This window comes from Cebus imitator, unplaced genomic scaffold (assembly GCF_001604975.1).
Source record: "Cebus imitator isolate Cc_AM_T3 unplaced genomic scaffold, Cebus_imitator-1.0 Scaffold4, whole genome shotgun sequence".
Taxonomy (NCBI): Eukaryota; Metazoa; Chordata; class Mammalia; order Primates; family Cebidae; genus Cebus; species Cebus imitator.
In genome coordinates this window covers 15,455,262-15,472,047 of record NW_016107319.1, presented here as the reverse complement: position 1 = coordinate 15,472,047, position 16,786 = coordinate 15,455,262, and the positions used below count along the sequence as shown (strand labels likewise).

Sequence of the window (16,786 nt, the reverse complement as noted above, 5' to 3'; positions counted from 1 at the left end):
TAAACTCAGGCAGTCTAGGTCAGAGTTGACTAAACTATACATTTAATTAGAATATCAGCTGTGGAGAATCTGATGCAATCCTTAGTATTCTTAGTATTTGCAAAAGACACAAAAAGACAACTGTATTATACTGAGTTCTTAGGACAGTACATGTTGTGGTAGGATTTTGTATATTTTAAATATACATTTAAGGGATATACTTTAAATATACAATTGTAGGTACACACTCACATACACCCATTTTCTAATGTACAGTTAACTTTTGAACAACACAGGAGTTATGGGTGCTAACTCCCCACACGGTCAGAAACCTGCATATAACTTTTGACTCCCCAGAAAGTTAACTACTGATAGCTTACTGTTGACTTGGAAGCCTTACTGATAACATAAAGTTGATTAACACATATTTTGTATGTTGTATGTATCATATGTTGTATTCTTAATAAAGTAAGCCAGAGAAAAGAAAATGTTATTAAGAAAATCATAGGTCGGGCACGGTGGCTCTCACCTGTAATCCCAGCACCTTGGGAGGCCAAGACGGGCGGATCACGGGGTCAGGAGTTCGAGACCAGCCTGATCAACCTGGTGAAACCCTGTCTCTACTAAAAAAATACAAAAATTAGCTGGGTGTGGTGGCAGATGCCTATAATCCCAGCTACTCAGGAGGCTGAGGCAGAGAATTACTTGAACCTGGGAGGCGAAGGTTGCGTGAGCCGATCGCACCATTGCACTCCAGCCTGGGTGACAGGGCAAGACTCTATCTCAAAAAAAAAAAAAAATCATAAAGAGAAAATATATTTACTATGCATTAAGTGGAAGTGGACCATCATAAAGGTCTTCATCCTGGTTGTCTTCACACTGAGTAGACTGAGGAAGCAGAGGGCTGGTCTTGCTGTCTCAAATGGCAGAGGCAGAAGGAAATCCACATATGAGTAGACCCATGCAGTTCAAATCTATGTTGTTGAAGGGTCAGCGGTAGCCTTAGAGGGTGACTCTCGTGTTACAAACACTTATATAATCATAGAGAGAGGAGGAGAAATGGCATATACCAATGACTTACAGTTGTTTTTTGTACCAACATTTTCTTGTCTTGCATTCATAACTCTAATATTATTTACAAGAAGATGCTACTAAAATTTCCTGTTTGGTGGTTGCTGTTCCCTGAATGCAGCTGTGGCTTGTCATCTGTAGTCTGTATGTCTAATCAAATTACGGTTTTCCACCAAAGAGACCATGATGAGTAGGGGAAGGGAAAAGGCTTGGTGAAGATGAGATGTATAGAACAAATTTCAAGTCAGTTTTCTGAGCATAATTAAAATGCAGTATAATTTCCATTGTAAAACTAGGACGTTAATGGTAAAGGTTTGAGAAACATTTAATAGCTAACCTCATTTCCGCTTTAGCAAAGACATTTACTTTCTTGATTTACCATTATGGTGAGCCGCATGAGAAAGCTTAGTGTTCAGTTTTCAAAAGAATGTTTTGTAGTAATCAATTGTAACTAAATGGTACAAAAGGCACAAGCAAAATAGAGGTATCCATCTTGTAGGAAATGACTGGCATATATAGTATAATATATTTTTGGTTTTTTATCTGTAATATATATGCCTAATAAGTTCATTGTGTATTTGGGCTTTTTAAACAAATATGCTTTCTTTCATAATGAGTTTCCTATTGAAATTACTAATTTTTTAAAATAAAGGCATGTTTTGTATTTTGATTTTCCTCTATAAAAGTTCAAATGATACTACATTTTTACTAATTAGGAAAATTATATTGGTTGTTTTTATTTAAGCATGTTAATTATTGTTAAATATTGATTTTGCATACAAATTAGTTGTTACAAGTGGTGTGGACATTAGTACTATTATTTTGACCTTTATAAGCATAGATATTTATAATTATAATTTGCAGGTTTATAGTACAGTTGACAAAACCAGATCCAATGATCATTTAAAATCAAGTCATTTTTAAATAAAGGGCCATGTTTTACTGTCCTGATTTCTATAGTACCTCACACATATTAATAATACAAACTCAATATACAGTATTAAGTAAATGAAGGAGTGAATGGGTGAACAAATGGGATATCATCATTTTCTGGCCCAGGAGTCATCTAAACTAAGTATTAATTGGAAGGAATAGTTTTATTTTTACAAAACTAAGAATAGGAAAATGTTTAGTCCCACTTCATTTCATAATAGATGGTATTGAAAAAATGGAATGAATGAAGAGGATTCACTGTGCTAAGAACAACATATTTAACCTACAGGTGAAACTTTATACTGCATTTCAAAGTGATCTAATTTTCATAAAAGTAAGGAGATGATGCCAAAACACCAAGAACTTTATTCACTTTTTAAAAAGTAACTAAAAGTTTGTCAGAAATACACACCAGATCTATTTTTACCTGGGTTATTACCTCTTTTCTATAATGGATACAGACCTTATGAAATATTTTTCTCACTGGATATTTATGAGCAAGATACTAGAGAAATTCCTCTTTCCTCTTCTCTTCTTTCAGGTGTAATTCTAAGAGGTTCAGAGTCTGTTTGATAAATATGCCTAATGTTCTGAGGGCACCAAAAAACCACAGTTAATAAAAACATTTGCTATTCTGCCTAGGGGTGTTAAAATATTTCACGTAATGTTTTAAAATATAAGTCCAATTTAAATGCTAAGTGGCTATTATAGAGATTTTGTGTTGCTTAAATGCAAGTTAGGTTGTTATAACTGTCTTTGTAAGTTGGTGCTGGTATCTAGTATTATGAGAAAAGTGCCTCTGTAAAAACTGGTGTGCCCTGGTATTTGCAGCAGGATTTGGGCCATCTTTAATCTCATTTGACTTGTTCATCTTCTTTTAAGGCCATCCATAAAGATGCACTGAGTATCCTTTTCAGGCTTTGGTTAGGATTTGCATCAGTAGTCATAAACCTGCTCTCTGGACAAAGACGCCCTTTCCTTTGAAGTAACTGCTTGAGCTTTTCAAAGCAGTCCTAGAAGTCTGTCCTCTTTCTCTTTTTATTTTTCTTTAAGAAGAGTTTGAAATGTAGTCCCTTAAACTAGCAGCAAGATAAATTTTTCTCTCATCATTATTGAAGGCCATGACAATTTTTCAAGCAGTAAGACTTTAAAAGGTTCTTAAGGGAACCTGTTCTGCTTTATGGCCTAGCCTTTGGTAGAGCCTACTATCTCAAAAAGCAAAGTTAAAGACTTTTTGTATCCCTTAACTATTGCTAATTTTTATCAAAAGAATTAACCTGATATTTTTCAGAAGACTTTTGTTGTTCTTTATTTGGTTTAGAGACTTCAGTGAGAGATGATTGACTGCTTTGGCATCTTTGCAAAGTAATATATGGCCATACTCATCTTGTTTGAGGTGATTATTTCCCCCAGGTATTAACTATGTGGGCCGACAAGTAGTTGGGAGGGGCAGATTTCTAAGAACACTGCAGTGAGAATAAGTTATATGGTTCCGAGATTTTGTTTCTAGGCTTTCCAAACAGAAATGTACGTAGATATGGAGGGATTTTTGCCTCTCCTTTCTGTGGGATTTGTCACTTGGGCTCTGCTGTGATCCAGGATGATGTACACAGTGTAACTACAGAGACATGAAAAGATCGATTCTGTGAGCCACATGTAAAGCCTCTGCTCTGCCTCCAATTATCCCTGCTACCCTCAGTAAATTCATTGCAAGTGGTTCCTAAAATGTCCATTGAACTTAAACAGTTTTGACCTGCTTGATTTAAATCCCATATCATATATTTGCTATATTGAAGTATAACTATTTCAAGCTCTTTGTTATAAAACTTATAAAAATCAAGTAGTATGTATTTATTTTGAACATACTTTTTGATAAGGAGAAAATGTAAAGAATGCTCAATCTGAACAGCAGATAATAAAGGGAATATAATGTTTAGTCTTTAAACAAGATTGGAAACAGTTTTTCTTGGAGGAAATGACATGGTATCTCTCCTTATATTGTCGTATGTGGGTTTATAGAGGCCATTAATATGCATTTCCTATAGTGAGGAAAGTTAAGTAGCACTGTCTTTTTACTGGAAATCCAGTGACTGTGGAACCAGTTACCTGAGAACCTAATGATTATAAGTCTACCCTTATGCTTTTAATTTGTTTTTCTTCTTTTCTCTCTCTGTTTCTTTTTTTTTTTTCTTTTCTTTTTTTTCATTTCTTGAACTGTCTAACCTGCTTCCGGGATTAGCAAACATTTTGCCAAACTTTGAAGCCAAAGTCCTAGCATTGAACAGTTCCTTATTTAGAGATCAGGCCCTAGAAAAAGAAAAAATCCTTTTCAGTTTTGAAATTACAATTCTTGTGTGTGTGCTCTGATTTGTGGAGTGAAAAATGATTTAATAAAGTTTGGATTATGGGAAACCAGTATTTCGTAAGCAAAGCTGAATGATAAAAATCTTAAGAGTTTACTAAAAAAAGAATGCTTATATCTTAACCCACTTTCTGGGGTTAATCATGAGGCTTCCTAAACTCTTAACTTTACAGTCATAGAAAACTCTCAGTATTTCAACTCTTTTGCATTAAAGAAAGAAAGAAAATTGACAGCAGTCCTGTCTCTTCTTCACCACGCTCCCAAGAAAACAAAAAGTTAGCATTGATGTGCTTAAGTGACATTGTCCTCTGGGACCACCATTATCCATCTATCCTTTGTTTACTGTGTCTTAGAATGCCTTCATTTGCCATCAGATTTCCTTCAAACCTTCACTTTCCATTGAGGAATTCCAAGACAATTCAACTTAAAACACAAATTTCACCTTCCATGAAATAACTTATGAAAACAAAAAAAGGAACAATCACACCAAAAATATATTCTGTAGATCTTAATGATTTTAATTGTTGGTTAAAAAAAAAGTTTCCAATAAATCTAATTAGACAATAATTTCAGAAACAACATTGTATCGTATTTTTGTGGAATGTACAGCCACCTGGGGAAAAGGCAAACCAAGAGTCAGGGATAAAATATTGATAACTTCTTATTTTATTATTTTTTTGAGATGAATTCTTGCTCTGTCTCCCAGGCTGGAGTGTAGTGGCGCAATCTTGGCTCACTGCAACCTCTACCTCCCAGGTTCAAGTGATTCTCCTACCTCAGCTTCCTGAGTAGCTGGGATTACAGGCACACACCACCACAGCAAACTATTTTTTTGTATTTTTAGTAGAGAGAGGGTTTTACTATGTTGGACAGGCTGGTCTTGAACTCCTGACCTCAGGTGATCTGCCTGCCTTGGCCTCCCAAAGTCCTAGGATTACAGGCGTGAGCCACTGCACCTGGCTGATAACTTTTTAAAACAGCATATTTATCCCTAAAATTAGTGAATCTTAACAGAAGGTTAAGTAGTTCAGATTGGCTTACATCATTTGCTTTATTTCTTTAAAATTTTCCCAAATTTCTGGACTTTGTAAGACACAAAATTGCCCTTGTGACAAATTCTTTGTGGTTTGGTAAATGTCAAGTAAACTTTCTAATTGAGGTAGGTTTGCCTCCCAAAGAAGTTTTAAAACTTGGGATCAAATGAAATGAAGCCCTTGTTCCACTTACCCCTTGCCTCTTAGTATGTCATTTTAGGTCTCCCTTTATCACTAAGCCTGTAGGCCATTTCCAGCTGTTGGCTGCACATAGCACTGCCAGTGTGGTGCAAAGTTCTGTGTGATGTCCCTTCAACTTAAGTCTCACTCAGAAGTACCTACAGTCACCAAAGCTTTAAAGGACACTGTGGGACTATGTACTATGTACTGCAGTACATGCATTGGAACTCTCGTGTGGAAAGCTAGACCTGAAGTGACAGCTGGCTCCAGGTGAAGTTGGGGCTGCAAGCACAGAGACTACACCTCTCTTCAGGGTAGAAGCCTCTCACCTATTCTTGGTCATGGACCTCTGTGCATTCAGTAAAACTTACTTTGCTCCCTTGCTACCTAGAAAAACAGGCATGTAGATACATTTTGCACAAAATTTCAAATAACACAGTGACCTACTGAAAAAAAAAACCTGCTTTGGAAGCTGGATTAGTGTTTTGACAGCAGGGTTTGCCTTTCCACGTACAGTAGCTTTCTGATGGGTTTCCCCTGAACTACTGGACTTCTTTCCTCCGAGTGGGTGACTGCTCCAAGGATAGTCAGATGTTCGGGGTTAAGATACAAGTGATTCTCTTCCATAGAATTCCATAGCTGGTGGTAGCAAGTACTCTGTGGGCACATTTGCCTCTTCTCGATTACACAGTGTTAGGTATCAAGCATACTGTAAGACCAATCCAAATTAAGAAATCAAGAATGCTAATAGAATCCTGCTCTCTAATTCCACGTGGAAAGACTTTTTATGTCTTTGCCTTTAGAGACTATAAAAGTAGAGGATTCGTTCAGTCTTCAAATAGTATTCTTCAGGCTAGACATGGAATCCAGTTTATCCTTGTGGCTTGGCAGGAAACAGTCCACAAATCAAGTCCATCAAGCCCATTACCGTTTTACTTATCCATGGTGGGTTCCTTAACCAACCAACCAACCAACTGTATTTTTTTTTTTTTTTTTTTAGTTTGGGAAAGACTTACAGGATGACTTGTTCTTTCTACTTGTGAAAGTATTCAGAAACATCTGCCTTTTGGATACTCCTCCTCTGTCCCACCTTCTCCACCTATTGCCCCTCATTTTCAATCACTATCTGTAGACTTATCTGTAAAGGTTTGGTTTTTTTTTAGGTGTTTCTTATGTTGGTTTTTCTGTTCTTTGAATGAACCATAAATACATCCATGAAATTTACATATCAGAAAAATACATAAGCTTAGTAGAGAGAGTAAGTATTTAAGAGAGGGGCTGCAGAATTCCTGTGGAGGTAGCAGGAAGTCTAATTTAGACTGTCTTCATTATGATTGGTTTCAGGGGCCCACAGAGGATGAGGAAGGAGGGGTGAGGCCTTTCTTTGAAATGTAAATTGAGCCACAGTTCCTAATTGTATAATCATCTGACCATAAAACATCTAATTGAGGGGATAATTTTTTATGAGGCATTTTTGGAATGCAGATTTTGTTGTATTTAACCCTGAGTTTTTAACCATTGTTGCTTGATAATCACATAAAGGTTACTTGACATTTTAGCAGGATGTGATCCTCATAATCAAACTGCAGTATATAGTTTAGATCTAGTCCTAAAGTAGGATTTCTGCACAAATTCCCAAACTATAAATTAAATAGGCATGATGGGAATTAGGAGCAAGTTGTTGATTATTTAATTTGCATAAACTTGACTTGATCTATTCTTTTTATCTGTTTTTTCCTAAAGGTGAGACTGCTGCTCCTCGGGCCATTTTGACGGGCCATGACTATGAGATCACATGTGCTGCAGTCTGTGCTGAGCTAGGCCTGGTGTTAAGTGGTTCACAAGGTAAACCTGTGGTACCTTCGCAAAATGTATGCATTTTTCGGTGTCTCCTAGTAACAAATTACCAACGATCAATTTGATACCTTTTTGCTAAAGCTTCTACCTGTTATAATGGCCATTAGCCATATAGAACCTATTTAAACTTAAATTATTTAAAGTTTCTTGGTGGCACTAGCCACATTTCAGGTGCTCATTACTCACATATGGCTAGTGGCCACCACACTGGACAGCAGATACACATCATTTCCATCATGGTCAAAAGTTCTGTTTCACAGCACTACTCTAAAGAGTTTAAGATATTTTTACAAACATCTCCAGTAATATTCGTATTTCCATAGGCAGGAACAAAGAACATCTTTGTATATTTGTTTAGTCTTCTGAACTGCTACTGGGCCGAGTTCCATCTTATATCTGAATGGAAACTCCTGACCCTGTCTGTTTTAATGAGGCAGGGGCCACAATGGCATTGAGAGTGGAGTGGAAAGATACTTAAGCTGGTTTGCCTGGAGGTTTGTGCTGGAAACAGCATCATACGTTTAGGCCCAAGGTATTAAGTGAGCTAAGAGCACACACAACAAATCAGGATCTGACTAGGAACGGAGCTGTTTGCAATTCGTTGCTTATCCCATTGTAATAGTCTATCCATCTCTCTGTCTCTGCTCTGAGCTGAGGTCTGAACATACAACAAAGTACAATATCTCATGTCTTTTAGGTTTATCTGGTGGGGAAACAGAGTATTTGAATCATCTTATCTGTGTCCTAAAGTATAATATTTAGTCTAGCTAACAAGGTGTTTTAAATATTTAAAGGATTGTGTTTAAAAATTTGGTCAAAACATTGAAATGGTAATAATGATAGCAAGAATTCTATAACCACTGGATTTTTTTCCTTCTTATTGTCAATAATTTCATATATCCTGAGCCAACAGGAGTCATAAAATGAACCTATTATATTACAGGTCATCTTTGCTTTGCACAGTGCTGTGGAACTGTAAAAGCAAGCATGCAAACTGAAACCATACAAAGTGATCTGAATAATCAGTGGTAAAGTTTATAGTTGTTCCATGGTCTTTAAAAATTTTTGTCAGGCTGGGCACAGTGGCTCATACCTGTAAATCCCAACATTTTGGGAGGCCAAGGTGGGATGATCATTTGAGGTCAGGAATTTGAGACCAGTCTGGCAACATAGTGAGACTCCCATTGCTACAAAAAAAAATTATGAATTAGCTGGGCATGGTGGTGCACATCTGTAGTCCCAGCTGCTTGGGAAGGTGGGAGGATTGCAGGAGGTGAAGGCTGTAGTGAGCCATGATCATGCCACGGTACTCCAGCCTGAGTGACAGAGCAAAACCCTCTCTCTGATAATAATTTTGTCAAAACTTTAAAAACTCATACTCAGTGATACATATAAGAACATGAAAAAATTAGTAAAACTCACATGTACTTAATACATTGAAATATGATACACTGATAATTATTTTGTGAAAAATGTATCAAGAGTAGCTTGACCAGTGCTTACTGCCTTCTTGTTGTGTACATGGAAGGAGCTAGCATCTTTTCTATGCCTTGAGGATCTGTCATACTCTTTTCTAAGTTGGGATCCACTTCTAACATTTTATCTTTTGTGCTTTCAATGTCATGAAATATTCCGTAGGATTCCTTTAATGTGAGGCTTTTGCTGGTATCACTTCCGGGACATCATTTTTGTTACACCTTCTTCCCTAACTCACACTGATGAGTCCCCTTCATTCTCTTCCTGGCTGCAAATCTACAGAGTCTCAGCACGGTCAGCACCCCACAGGCAGCTCTTCTTCCATAACTCCATTTATATTCAATTCAATTCTACTTTCAGCTTTATCATTTTTCATTTCTTTACTGCAGTTTCATCTTTGTTGGCTAATACCCTTTTTTGATTATCCATTTTTGTGAAATATTACATGGCTTTATCACTGGGAGACAAAAAGGCAACACAGCTGCACAGTTTGCTGTCTGTACATGAACTGAATAACAGATATGCAGTGGCCAGGCATCAACATACCTTGAAAGGAATGATGTGATTGGTCACTGATCATGATGATGCACATCTGTTATTTATATAGTGATTCGTGGACTGAAGAGCTAGCCACAAAAGTACGTACTTTATTGCAATTACTGTGACAACCTAAATTTGAACTATGTTATTGGAAAGCTGGTGTTATTTAAGGAGTGATAACTGAAATTCATGTGTGCTGGAACTGCATAAAGCAAAGACTGCCTGTGGATATTTAAAAAATTTATAAACCACCTGAGTGGTCAAGAAAGAGCTAAAAACCTTATTTTTAAAAGGACAAGCTTTCAAGTCAATGTGGGGAAAAAGGCAGCGATCATGTGGCCATGAGTAATTTAGCCAGAAGAGTAGCAGGGTGCATACCCCAGTAACCCCTGTTATCTGACTGAGATATCTCTTGGAATTTGTTCATCACACAAGCAATCTTTGTGCCTTACTCCTTCTTTGCTTTGCATGTAGCAGGTACTCAATAGAAACAAAACGCTTGGCTGTGTGTGGGCTCCCCAGCAGCTGCCTGTCCTCCAATGTCACTTTGGCCTGGTGGTCCACCTAGGTGTTGGGAATGGCAGATGCTGCTGCTTACTGTGGGGACAGCAGGGAAGTGGACTCACTCAGTTGACAAGGAGAAGTGGCCGAAGGGTCCCTGTACGAATTTTTTGGAGGCTCAGAGGAACTACCAGGGACCCCCTTTTAGTGTACAACAGTAGTAAGCAATTGGGGGGAAGAAGGCTTAGGCCCTCTGAGGCTGCCTGAGCTGGCTGTCCCTGCACAGGCCCACAGTGTCTTGGCTGTTGAGGCTCCCACAAGGTATGGGGAGAGGTCCTAGTGTACCTGCCTACAGCCCTTGTTTCTTTGCATCCCAGCCTCCTTGAAGCTGTGCTAGGATTTGAAGCTTGTTTCTCAGTTCCTCCAGTTGGTATTGCCTCTTAGCATAATGAATTTCATAGAGTAACTTCCTGTCTCTTGAGGAAAGTGAACTGGGACTTACATGATTTGGCTTCTCTCATCTCCCGAATGGAAGGTGAAATCTGGCAAACATGAAGAGATTTTGCAAAATAACTTACATATATGTAAGATGGAAGTTTTTAAAAGGGTTTCTACACCTATAGTATGGTACTATAATCCTGTTTAATCTGTGCTTAGGATTCAAGATTCAAATCATATTTGTCTGTTTTCATTAAATAATTAATTTGCCTTTTGTTTCTCCTCTCTTCTCAGAAGGACCATGTCTCATACATTCCATGAATGGAGACTTGTTGAGGACCTTGGAGGGTCCTGAAAACTGCCTGAAACCGAAACTCATTCAGGCTTCAAGAGAGGGCCATTGTGTCATATTCTATGAGAATGGCCTCTTCTGTACGTTCAGTGTGAATGGGAAGCTCCAGGCCACGATGGAAACGGATGATAACATAAGAGTGAGTGCCCTGGAGACTCTTCAGCATTCATGACTTTTACCTCAATGCGTATCAAGTAGGGAGGGAAAGTGTTCACGAAAGAAACCTGGATTTTTGGGTTGTCCAGGGCCTCTTTTCCACACCAACAGAAAATGTTTCGGTAGCACTTGGACAAGGCTCACACACTTGGTACACCACAGCAGTGCCAGCTGTGTAGACTGCATCACTTTGCACAGCTGAGGACGGCCCTTCAGTAGAAGAGGTTTTCTTAGGGACTTCTGAAACCATCCTGGGTGGCTTTCAGTGGCCCTGCTCTTTTTTTTTTTTTTTTTTTTTTTTTTTTTTTTTTCTAAGAGCATTCACTTTTTTTTGTTTTCTGAGTATGAAAGCTGAAACAGTACATTAGATGACACCTAAAACTGGATTCGCTTTACGTCTGAATAGCTTGGTGGTGGCAGCAGTAGAGATTATGACTATTTAGGATTAATTTCAGATATGACTTCTTCATGGATAACAAGACCAAAACATGTTAAGGAAGTTGGGCTTCAAATTATGATATGAACCAGGCAAGCATTTTTTCCCATTTGGTATACCAGAAATAGCAACGCTAGTGGACTTCCGGCCTCTTGCTTCCTCTTCAGGACAGGACTCCACAAGTAGTAGAAGTTGAGAAAAAGAGTAGGAACTGTTCTTTTCAGGGACTAGTTTTTCAATTTTCTAGAATCAGGCTAGGGGGTGGGGCACGTGAGCTGTATACAATGAGGGGACCCATGACATGTTCAGGGCAGGAGTAGGGTCACAGGGGCTTCTATCCTGGCTTTGGGCGACCTCTGGATATTTCACTCATTGCTATTCCTCACCTAGGCAGCTTAGATGACATAAATTCTCCTACTTTCCCAGATCTAGTCTGAGCACCCACTTCTCCTAGGTAAATACTGGGGTCAGGAAGTATTAGGGAACAAAGCCCATACATGTAGATTACGTTGAGGACATAAAGGACCCCTGCTGCTCCATCTCCTGGGATTCATTTCTTGCTTCAGTGGACGGTTTCCTTCTTGTGTCTCCACTGTTCTCCGTGGTCTCTCCATTGCATTCTGCCGGCCTTCACCATGAGGCATGCACACAGACACATTCGCACACACTTTTATTTTTCCCTACCTTCCCATAATGCTGCATTTAAACCAAGTACACATCAGAGGATTTTCCTTTCCTCTTTTCTTTACAATAATAATGTGGATAATCTGTCACTTTGAGTTGTGATTATATTGTCAGCCACGCTAATAAATCTGTAAAATAATTTGAGATCCCTAGCTGACTGAAGCAATTTCTGTGGCATTTCAGTTAGTACCAGGGGCTCTGGGAAGTTCCTTGAGGCAGCAGTGGGAGGCTTTCTGCAGACCATTCGTACACACATGCTTCTCCTCTCTGCCCTGTAGTCATCGCTTTTTCCCTCTGTAATATTTCCCACTGGATTTTAGGCTTAAACAATCCATTGCCTTTTTCCCAGCACTCCTGCACTTTATCATGCTAACTGGCAAGTGGCAACTGCGTGATTAAAGTGAGCTTGCCAAAAACGAGCACTACCTACCCACAGCTTCAGAGACTGACACTTTCACAGCTCACTACCTCTGAAGGCGAGGAAGGAAGCCACAGGCTGGGAATCCAAGACACCACAGAGCAGAATCTCCAGCTCCATCCTCAGTCTGAGCCCATATAAGGAAAGGATACCATGGAAACAAATTAGTCAGCTCAGACCAGAAATTTTCTGTGAAATACCAAGAACCCTGCAGGCAGGCAGCCTGGGGAAGCTCTGCACTAATCAAGGCTTCCCACCTATTTTTATTTTAGGTGCCAGATTGTTCTGTGGCATTTTGGTTAGCAGCATTTGGGTTAGCAGCATATCATGGTCCATCAACTAGACAGTATTGAGATGTCTTTATGAATAGCTGATATTTAAGGAGGCAGACTGGACAGAGCAGCAAAGTTATTTTATCCTGAACCTGGGAGAACCATCATTCACCCAGGGGAACGCTTTTGTTTTCCCTTCCTGAGGCTATGTTTTAGGATGTGGTCATTCCCAGCAGATTGCTGTGGCCTGCTAGGACCTCCTTAAAAGCCTGCAGCCACAGTGTTGTCCATAACACTCAGGATTTCAGGGGATGAGAATAACATGTCTCTGGGGCCCTCTGAAAACCTCTAGTCACAACCCAACCTGGATGCAGAGGCAGCCTGTCAGGATTTGAGTGGGAGATCTTGCTAAATGTTACCCTGGCTCTTGGCTGCCAGAGGAACTTGGCCTCTCGTCAAAGAGGCCAGTGAAATCTTTTTCACCTTGGGAGGCATCTGGTTCATTAAAATGTTTTGAATGCTGATGACTGTACAGTCTCTAAAGGCCAGGTTTTACTTAATTTCAGACAGAAGCAGTATTAGCGATTCTTTACCAGAACAAAGAATTAAAGATTAATGGTTTTAATTTGTTTTAGTATAGCACTTATCCAGTAAAAAGCTTCAAGTATAAAATTCAAGTGAACCACAACCATAAGGTTAATGCATTTTCATCAGCTGAATTTTATAAGTGTAGCAAATAATTGTTTGTCCCAGTCTTCATTGCAGTTCCCAGACACCCCTAGAGATTGCTATTTGTGAAATTAATGGGGGAAAAGGATATTGATTTTTGCTTATCTTGAAAATATTTTAATATCTGTGCTTAGTTAACAAGACTTAGAGAATATATAACTGTCTTCCACACATAGGTTTTTATTTCCTAGATGTATTTTTGTGTTCTTGAGAATAAGTTGTGTTTGAGACTACTGAAAGTTGGCATTTGAGTGAATGTGAATTAAATAGCTAAGAAAGTCTTTACCTTTCTATGATTTTTAAAACAGTAAGTCAAGGAGTAAGACTTAAGGCGACTGTGCTAAAGCTGAATGTACAACAGTGTGAATATATCAGAAATTAGGTTTTTCTCTTTCTGGCTTGCCAGCACAATTTGTATTCCTATGTGTGTCCAGGTGAACGTGCAATTACAGTTGTTTGTAATGGCTGCTAAAACTCCAGTGCCATCCACTGAGGATAGGAAATTTCTATCTTAATAAGCTAAGAAAATAAGGCTTGGAGGCAATAGGCAGGAGGAGAAGAAGGGATAATAGGATTGGCTTTTGGAGTAGGGAGGGACAATTAGGAGTCACCACACTTTTTCTATAAATGCACAGAAAGTAAGTATTTTAGGCTTTGAAGGTTCTGTATTCTCTGTTGCAACTACCTGTGAAAGTAGTCGTAAACAAATGGGTATGGCGATGTCCGTAAAACCTTATTTATTGAAGGCCAGGCGTGGTGGCTCGTGCCTGTAATCCCAGCACTTTGGGAGGCCAAGGTGGGCAGATAACTTGATGTCAGGAGTTCTAGACCAGCCTGACCAACATGGTGAAACCCCGTCTCTACTAAAAATACAAAAATTAGCCAGATGTTGTGGTGGGCACCTGTAATCCCAATTCTCAGGAGGCTGAGACATGAGAATCACTTTAACCCGGGAGGTGAAGGTTGTAGTGAGCTGAGATTGCGCCACTGCACTCCAGCCTGGGTGACAGAATGAGACCCTGTCTCAAAGAAAAGCTTATTTATGGGGATTCAAATTTGGAATGCATACAAATATTTATGTGTCATGAAAAGTTCTTTTCAAGCATTAAAAAATGTTAAAATAGTTACAGGAAACAGGCAGTAGGCTGCATTTGGCCTGCAGGCTTTCATTTGTGGATGCCCATTTTCTGAGATCAAAGAGCAAATTTGGAGCCCGCCCCATCTGTTCAGCACTAGCAGGAAAGGACAGAGGGGCACAGCCTAGAGCGGACTAAACCACAGGCTGAAGAACTGTCAGCCCTGGGGCAAGAAACGGCTAAACTGAGATTTAATCACCCTGGAAGTTGTGGCTCTCTACCAAGTCTTCTTCCCAACTGCTGTCAAAATCCAACAGGCTCAGGGAAGGGGCTGAGGTGGCTGGCTGCCTCCCTCGGCCTGGAGTCGCACAACAGCAGGGGATCAGAGTGGATGTGAGGTCAGGTGGCACAGTCTGCCAAGTCTTGGGACAAAACAGGGTTATTAGCATGTCCACAGGGCAAATGAAGAGATGCCAGGGCTCCTCCTCAGAGCACTGGTCCTAGTCCACGACACGTACCATTCCCACAGCATTTGAGGAATTGGAAGAGTTTACTACCTCGTCTTTAAAAAAGCAAAGCCAAAAAAATCTCAAGCATTGCCGAACTTTGTCCACTTGGTTTTTGAAAAATGGCAGATCTTCTACAACCTGTGATTTTCTAAAAATTACAGAGGCTCTCTCTCTCTCTTCTCCCTGCACCACAGTAGCTGGTGTAAGAATGACTCAAACATATGGTGGGGCTGGAAGTGTCCTAGAACCACATCTCTTCTGAATGTTACTGTGTCTCAACAGGCCATCCAGCTAAGCCGAGATGGGCAGTACCTGCTCACAGGAGGAGACAGCGGAGTGGTTGTGGTCCGGCAGGTATCAGACCTCAAGCAGCTCTTTGCCTACCCAGGATGCGATGCTGGAATCCGGGCCATGGCGCTGTCCTATGACCAGAGGTAACACTGGAATCATGGGCTACAAACAGTAGTTTCAAAAACTGCAGAGGGAACTGGGCATGGTGGCTCCAAGCACTTGGGAGGCTGAGGCAGGAGAATCAATTGAGCCCAGGAGTTCGAAACCAATCTGGGCAACATAGTTGTTTTCTACAAAAATAACATTTTCAAAAATGTATAGTAAAACCTGCAGAGGGAATTTATTTAAATGGGCTTATGAAGTTGAGTTGTGGGGGGTCACCTGTACTATCAAACCAAGAACACTTTTTTTTTAAGTGTGATTTTCTTTCTGATGACATTGCCACTCTTGGACAAAAGCTGAGTTCTCAAGGAATAGAGAATTTAAGTAGCAAAGGTTCTGATTACAGTGATGCAGAGCTTTTTATATTTCTTTGAAATGTGTTTTAGTAAATAAAATTTAAAGAGCTGCAAACATGTTTAATGTAAAATGCCTTTATCTCTGCATATGGAGAGTCCCCTGAAAGATAGGGCTTAGTTCCTAAAAGCTCTCAAGTGGTAGGTTTTGGGGGGGATCATCTTTATCTGGCATCTTATCCTCAACATATAGTGACTCAGTTTAGTTTCTTTTTTAAAAAGATTTGTGGCAACATGTAACATTTTCCATCTAAACTCTTTTTGATATACAATTTAGTGGCATTAAGTACATTTACAGTGTTGTGCCACTGTCACCATCATCCATTTCGAGACCTCTTTCATCATAAAACAGAAACTCTTAACCTGTTAATGACTCTCCCTCCCCACCAGCTCAACTGCCTTCTACTTTCTGTCTCTATGAATTTGCTTCTTCTAAGTACCTTCTGTAAGTGAAATCAAACAATATTTGTTATGTTGTGCCTGGCTTACTTCACTTGGTATTAACACTTTCAAGGTTCTTGTAGCACATATCAGAATCTCAATCCTTTTTAAGCCTGCATAATATTCTATTGTGTGAATATAATGTGTTCTGTTTATCATTCACCTGTCGATGATGGACACTTGGGTTGTTTCTACCTTTTGGCTATTGTAAGTAATGCTGCTATGAACATTATCATACAAATATCTACGCGAGTTCCTTTTTACAGTTCTTTTGGATGTATGCCCAGGAGTGGAACTGCTGGATTATATGGAAATTCTGTGTTTCACTTTTTGAGGAAACCCTAATTTTCCACAGTGGCTGCACCATTTTACATGGTTCCAATTTCTCCATGTCCTTATCAACACTTGCTCTATTTTTTAACAGTTGTCCTAACAGGCATGGTCTCTCATTGTGGTTTTGATTTCCCTAATGACAGTGATGTTGTCTTTTCACTCTCTTCATAGTGTCCTTATATGCACAAAATATATATATGTAT

General features: G+C 39.4%; 1 protein-coding gene across 1 annotated transcript in view; it reads left to right on the top strand.

Moving 5' to 3' along the window:
* Nucleotides 1-16,786, top strand: part of LRBA (LPS responsive beige-like anchor protein) — a 727,560-nt gene that overhangs the window by 698,198 nt on the left and 12,576 nt on the right. The window contains exons 57-59 of the mRNA XM_037740751.1: nucleotides 7,303-7,404; nucleotides 10,666-10,862; nucleotides 15,286-15,437. Coding sequence (XP_037596679.1) covers nucleotides 7,303-7,404; nucleotides 10,666-10,862; nucleotides 15,286-15,437 — 451 coding nt within the window. The remainder of the gene's footprint in view (nucleotides 1-7,302; nucleotides 7,405-10,665; nucleotides 10,863-15,285; nucleotides 15,438-16,786) is intronic.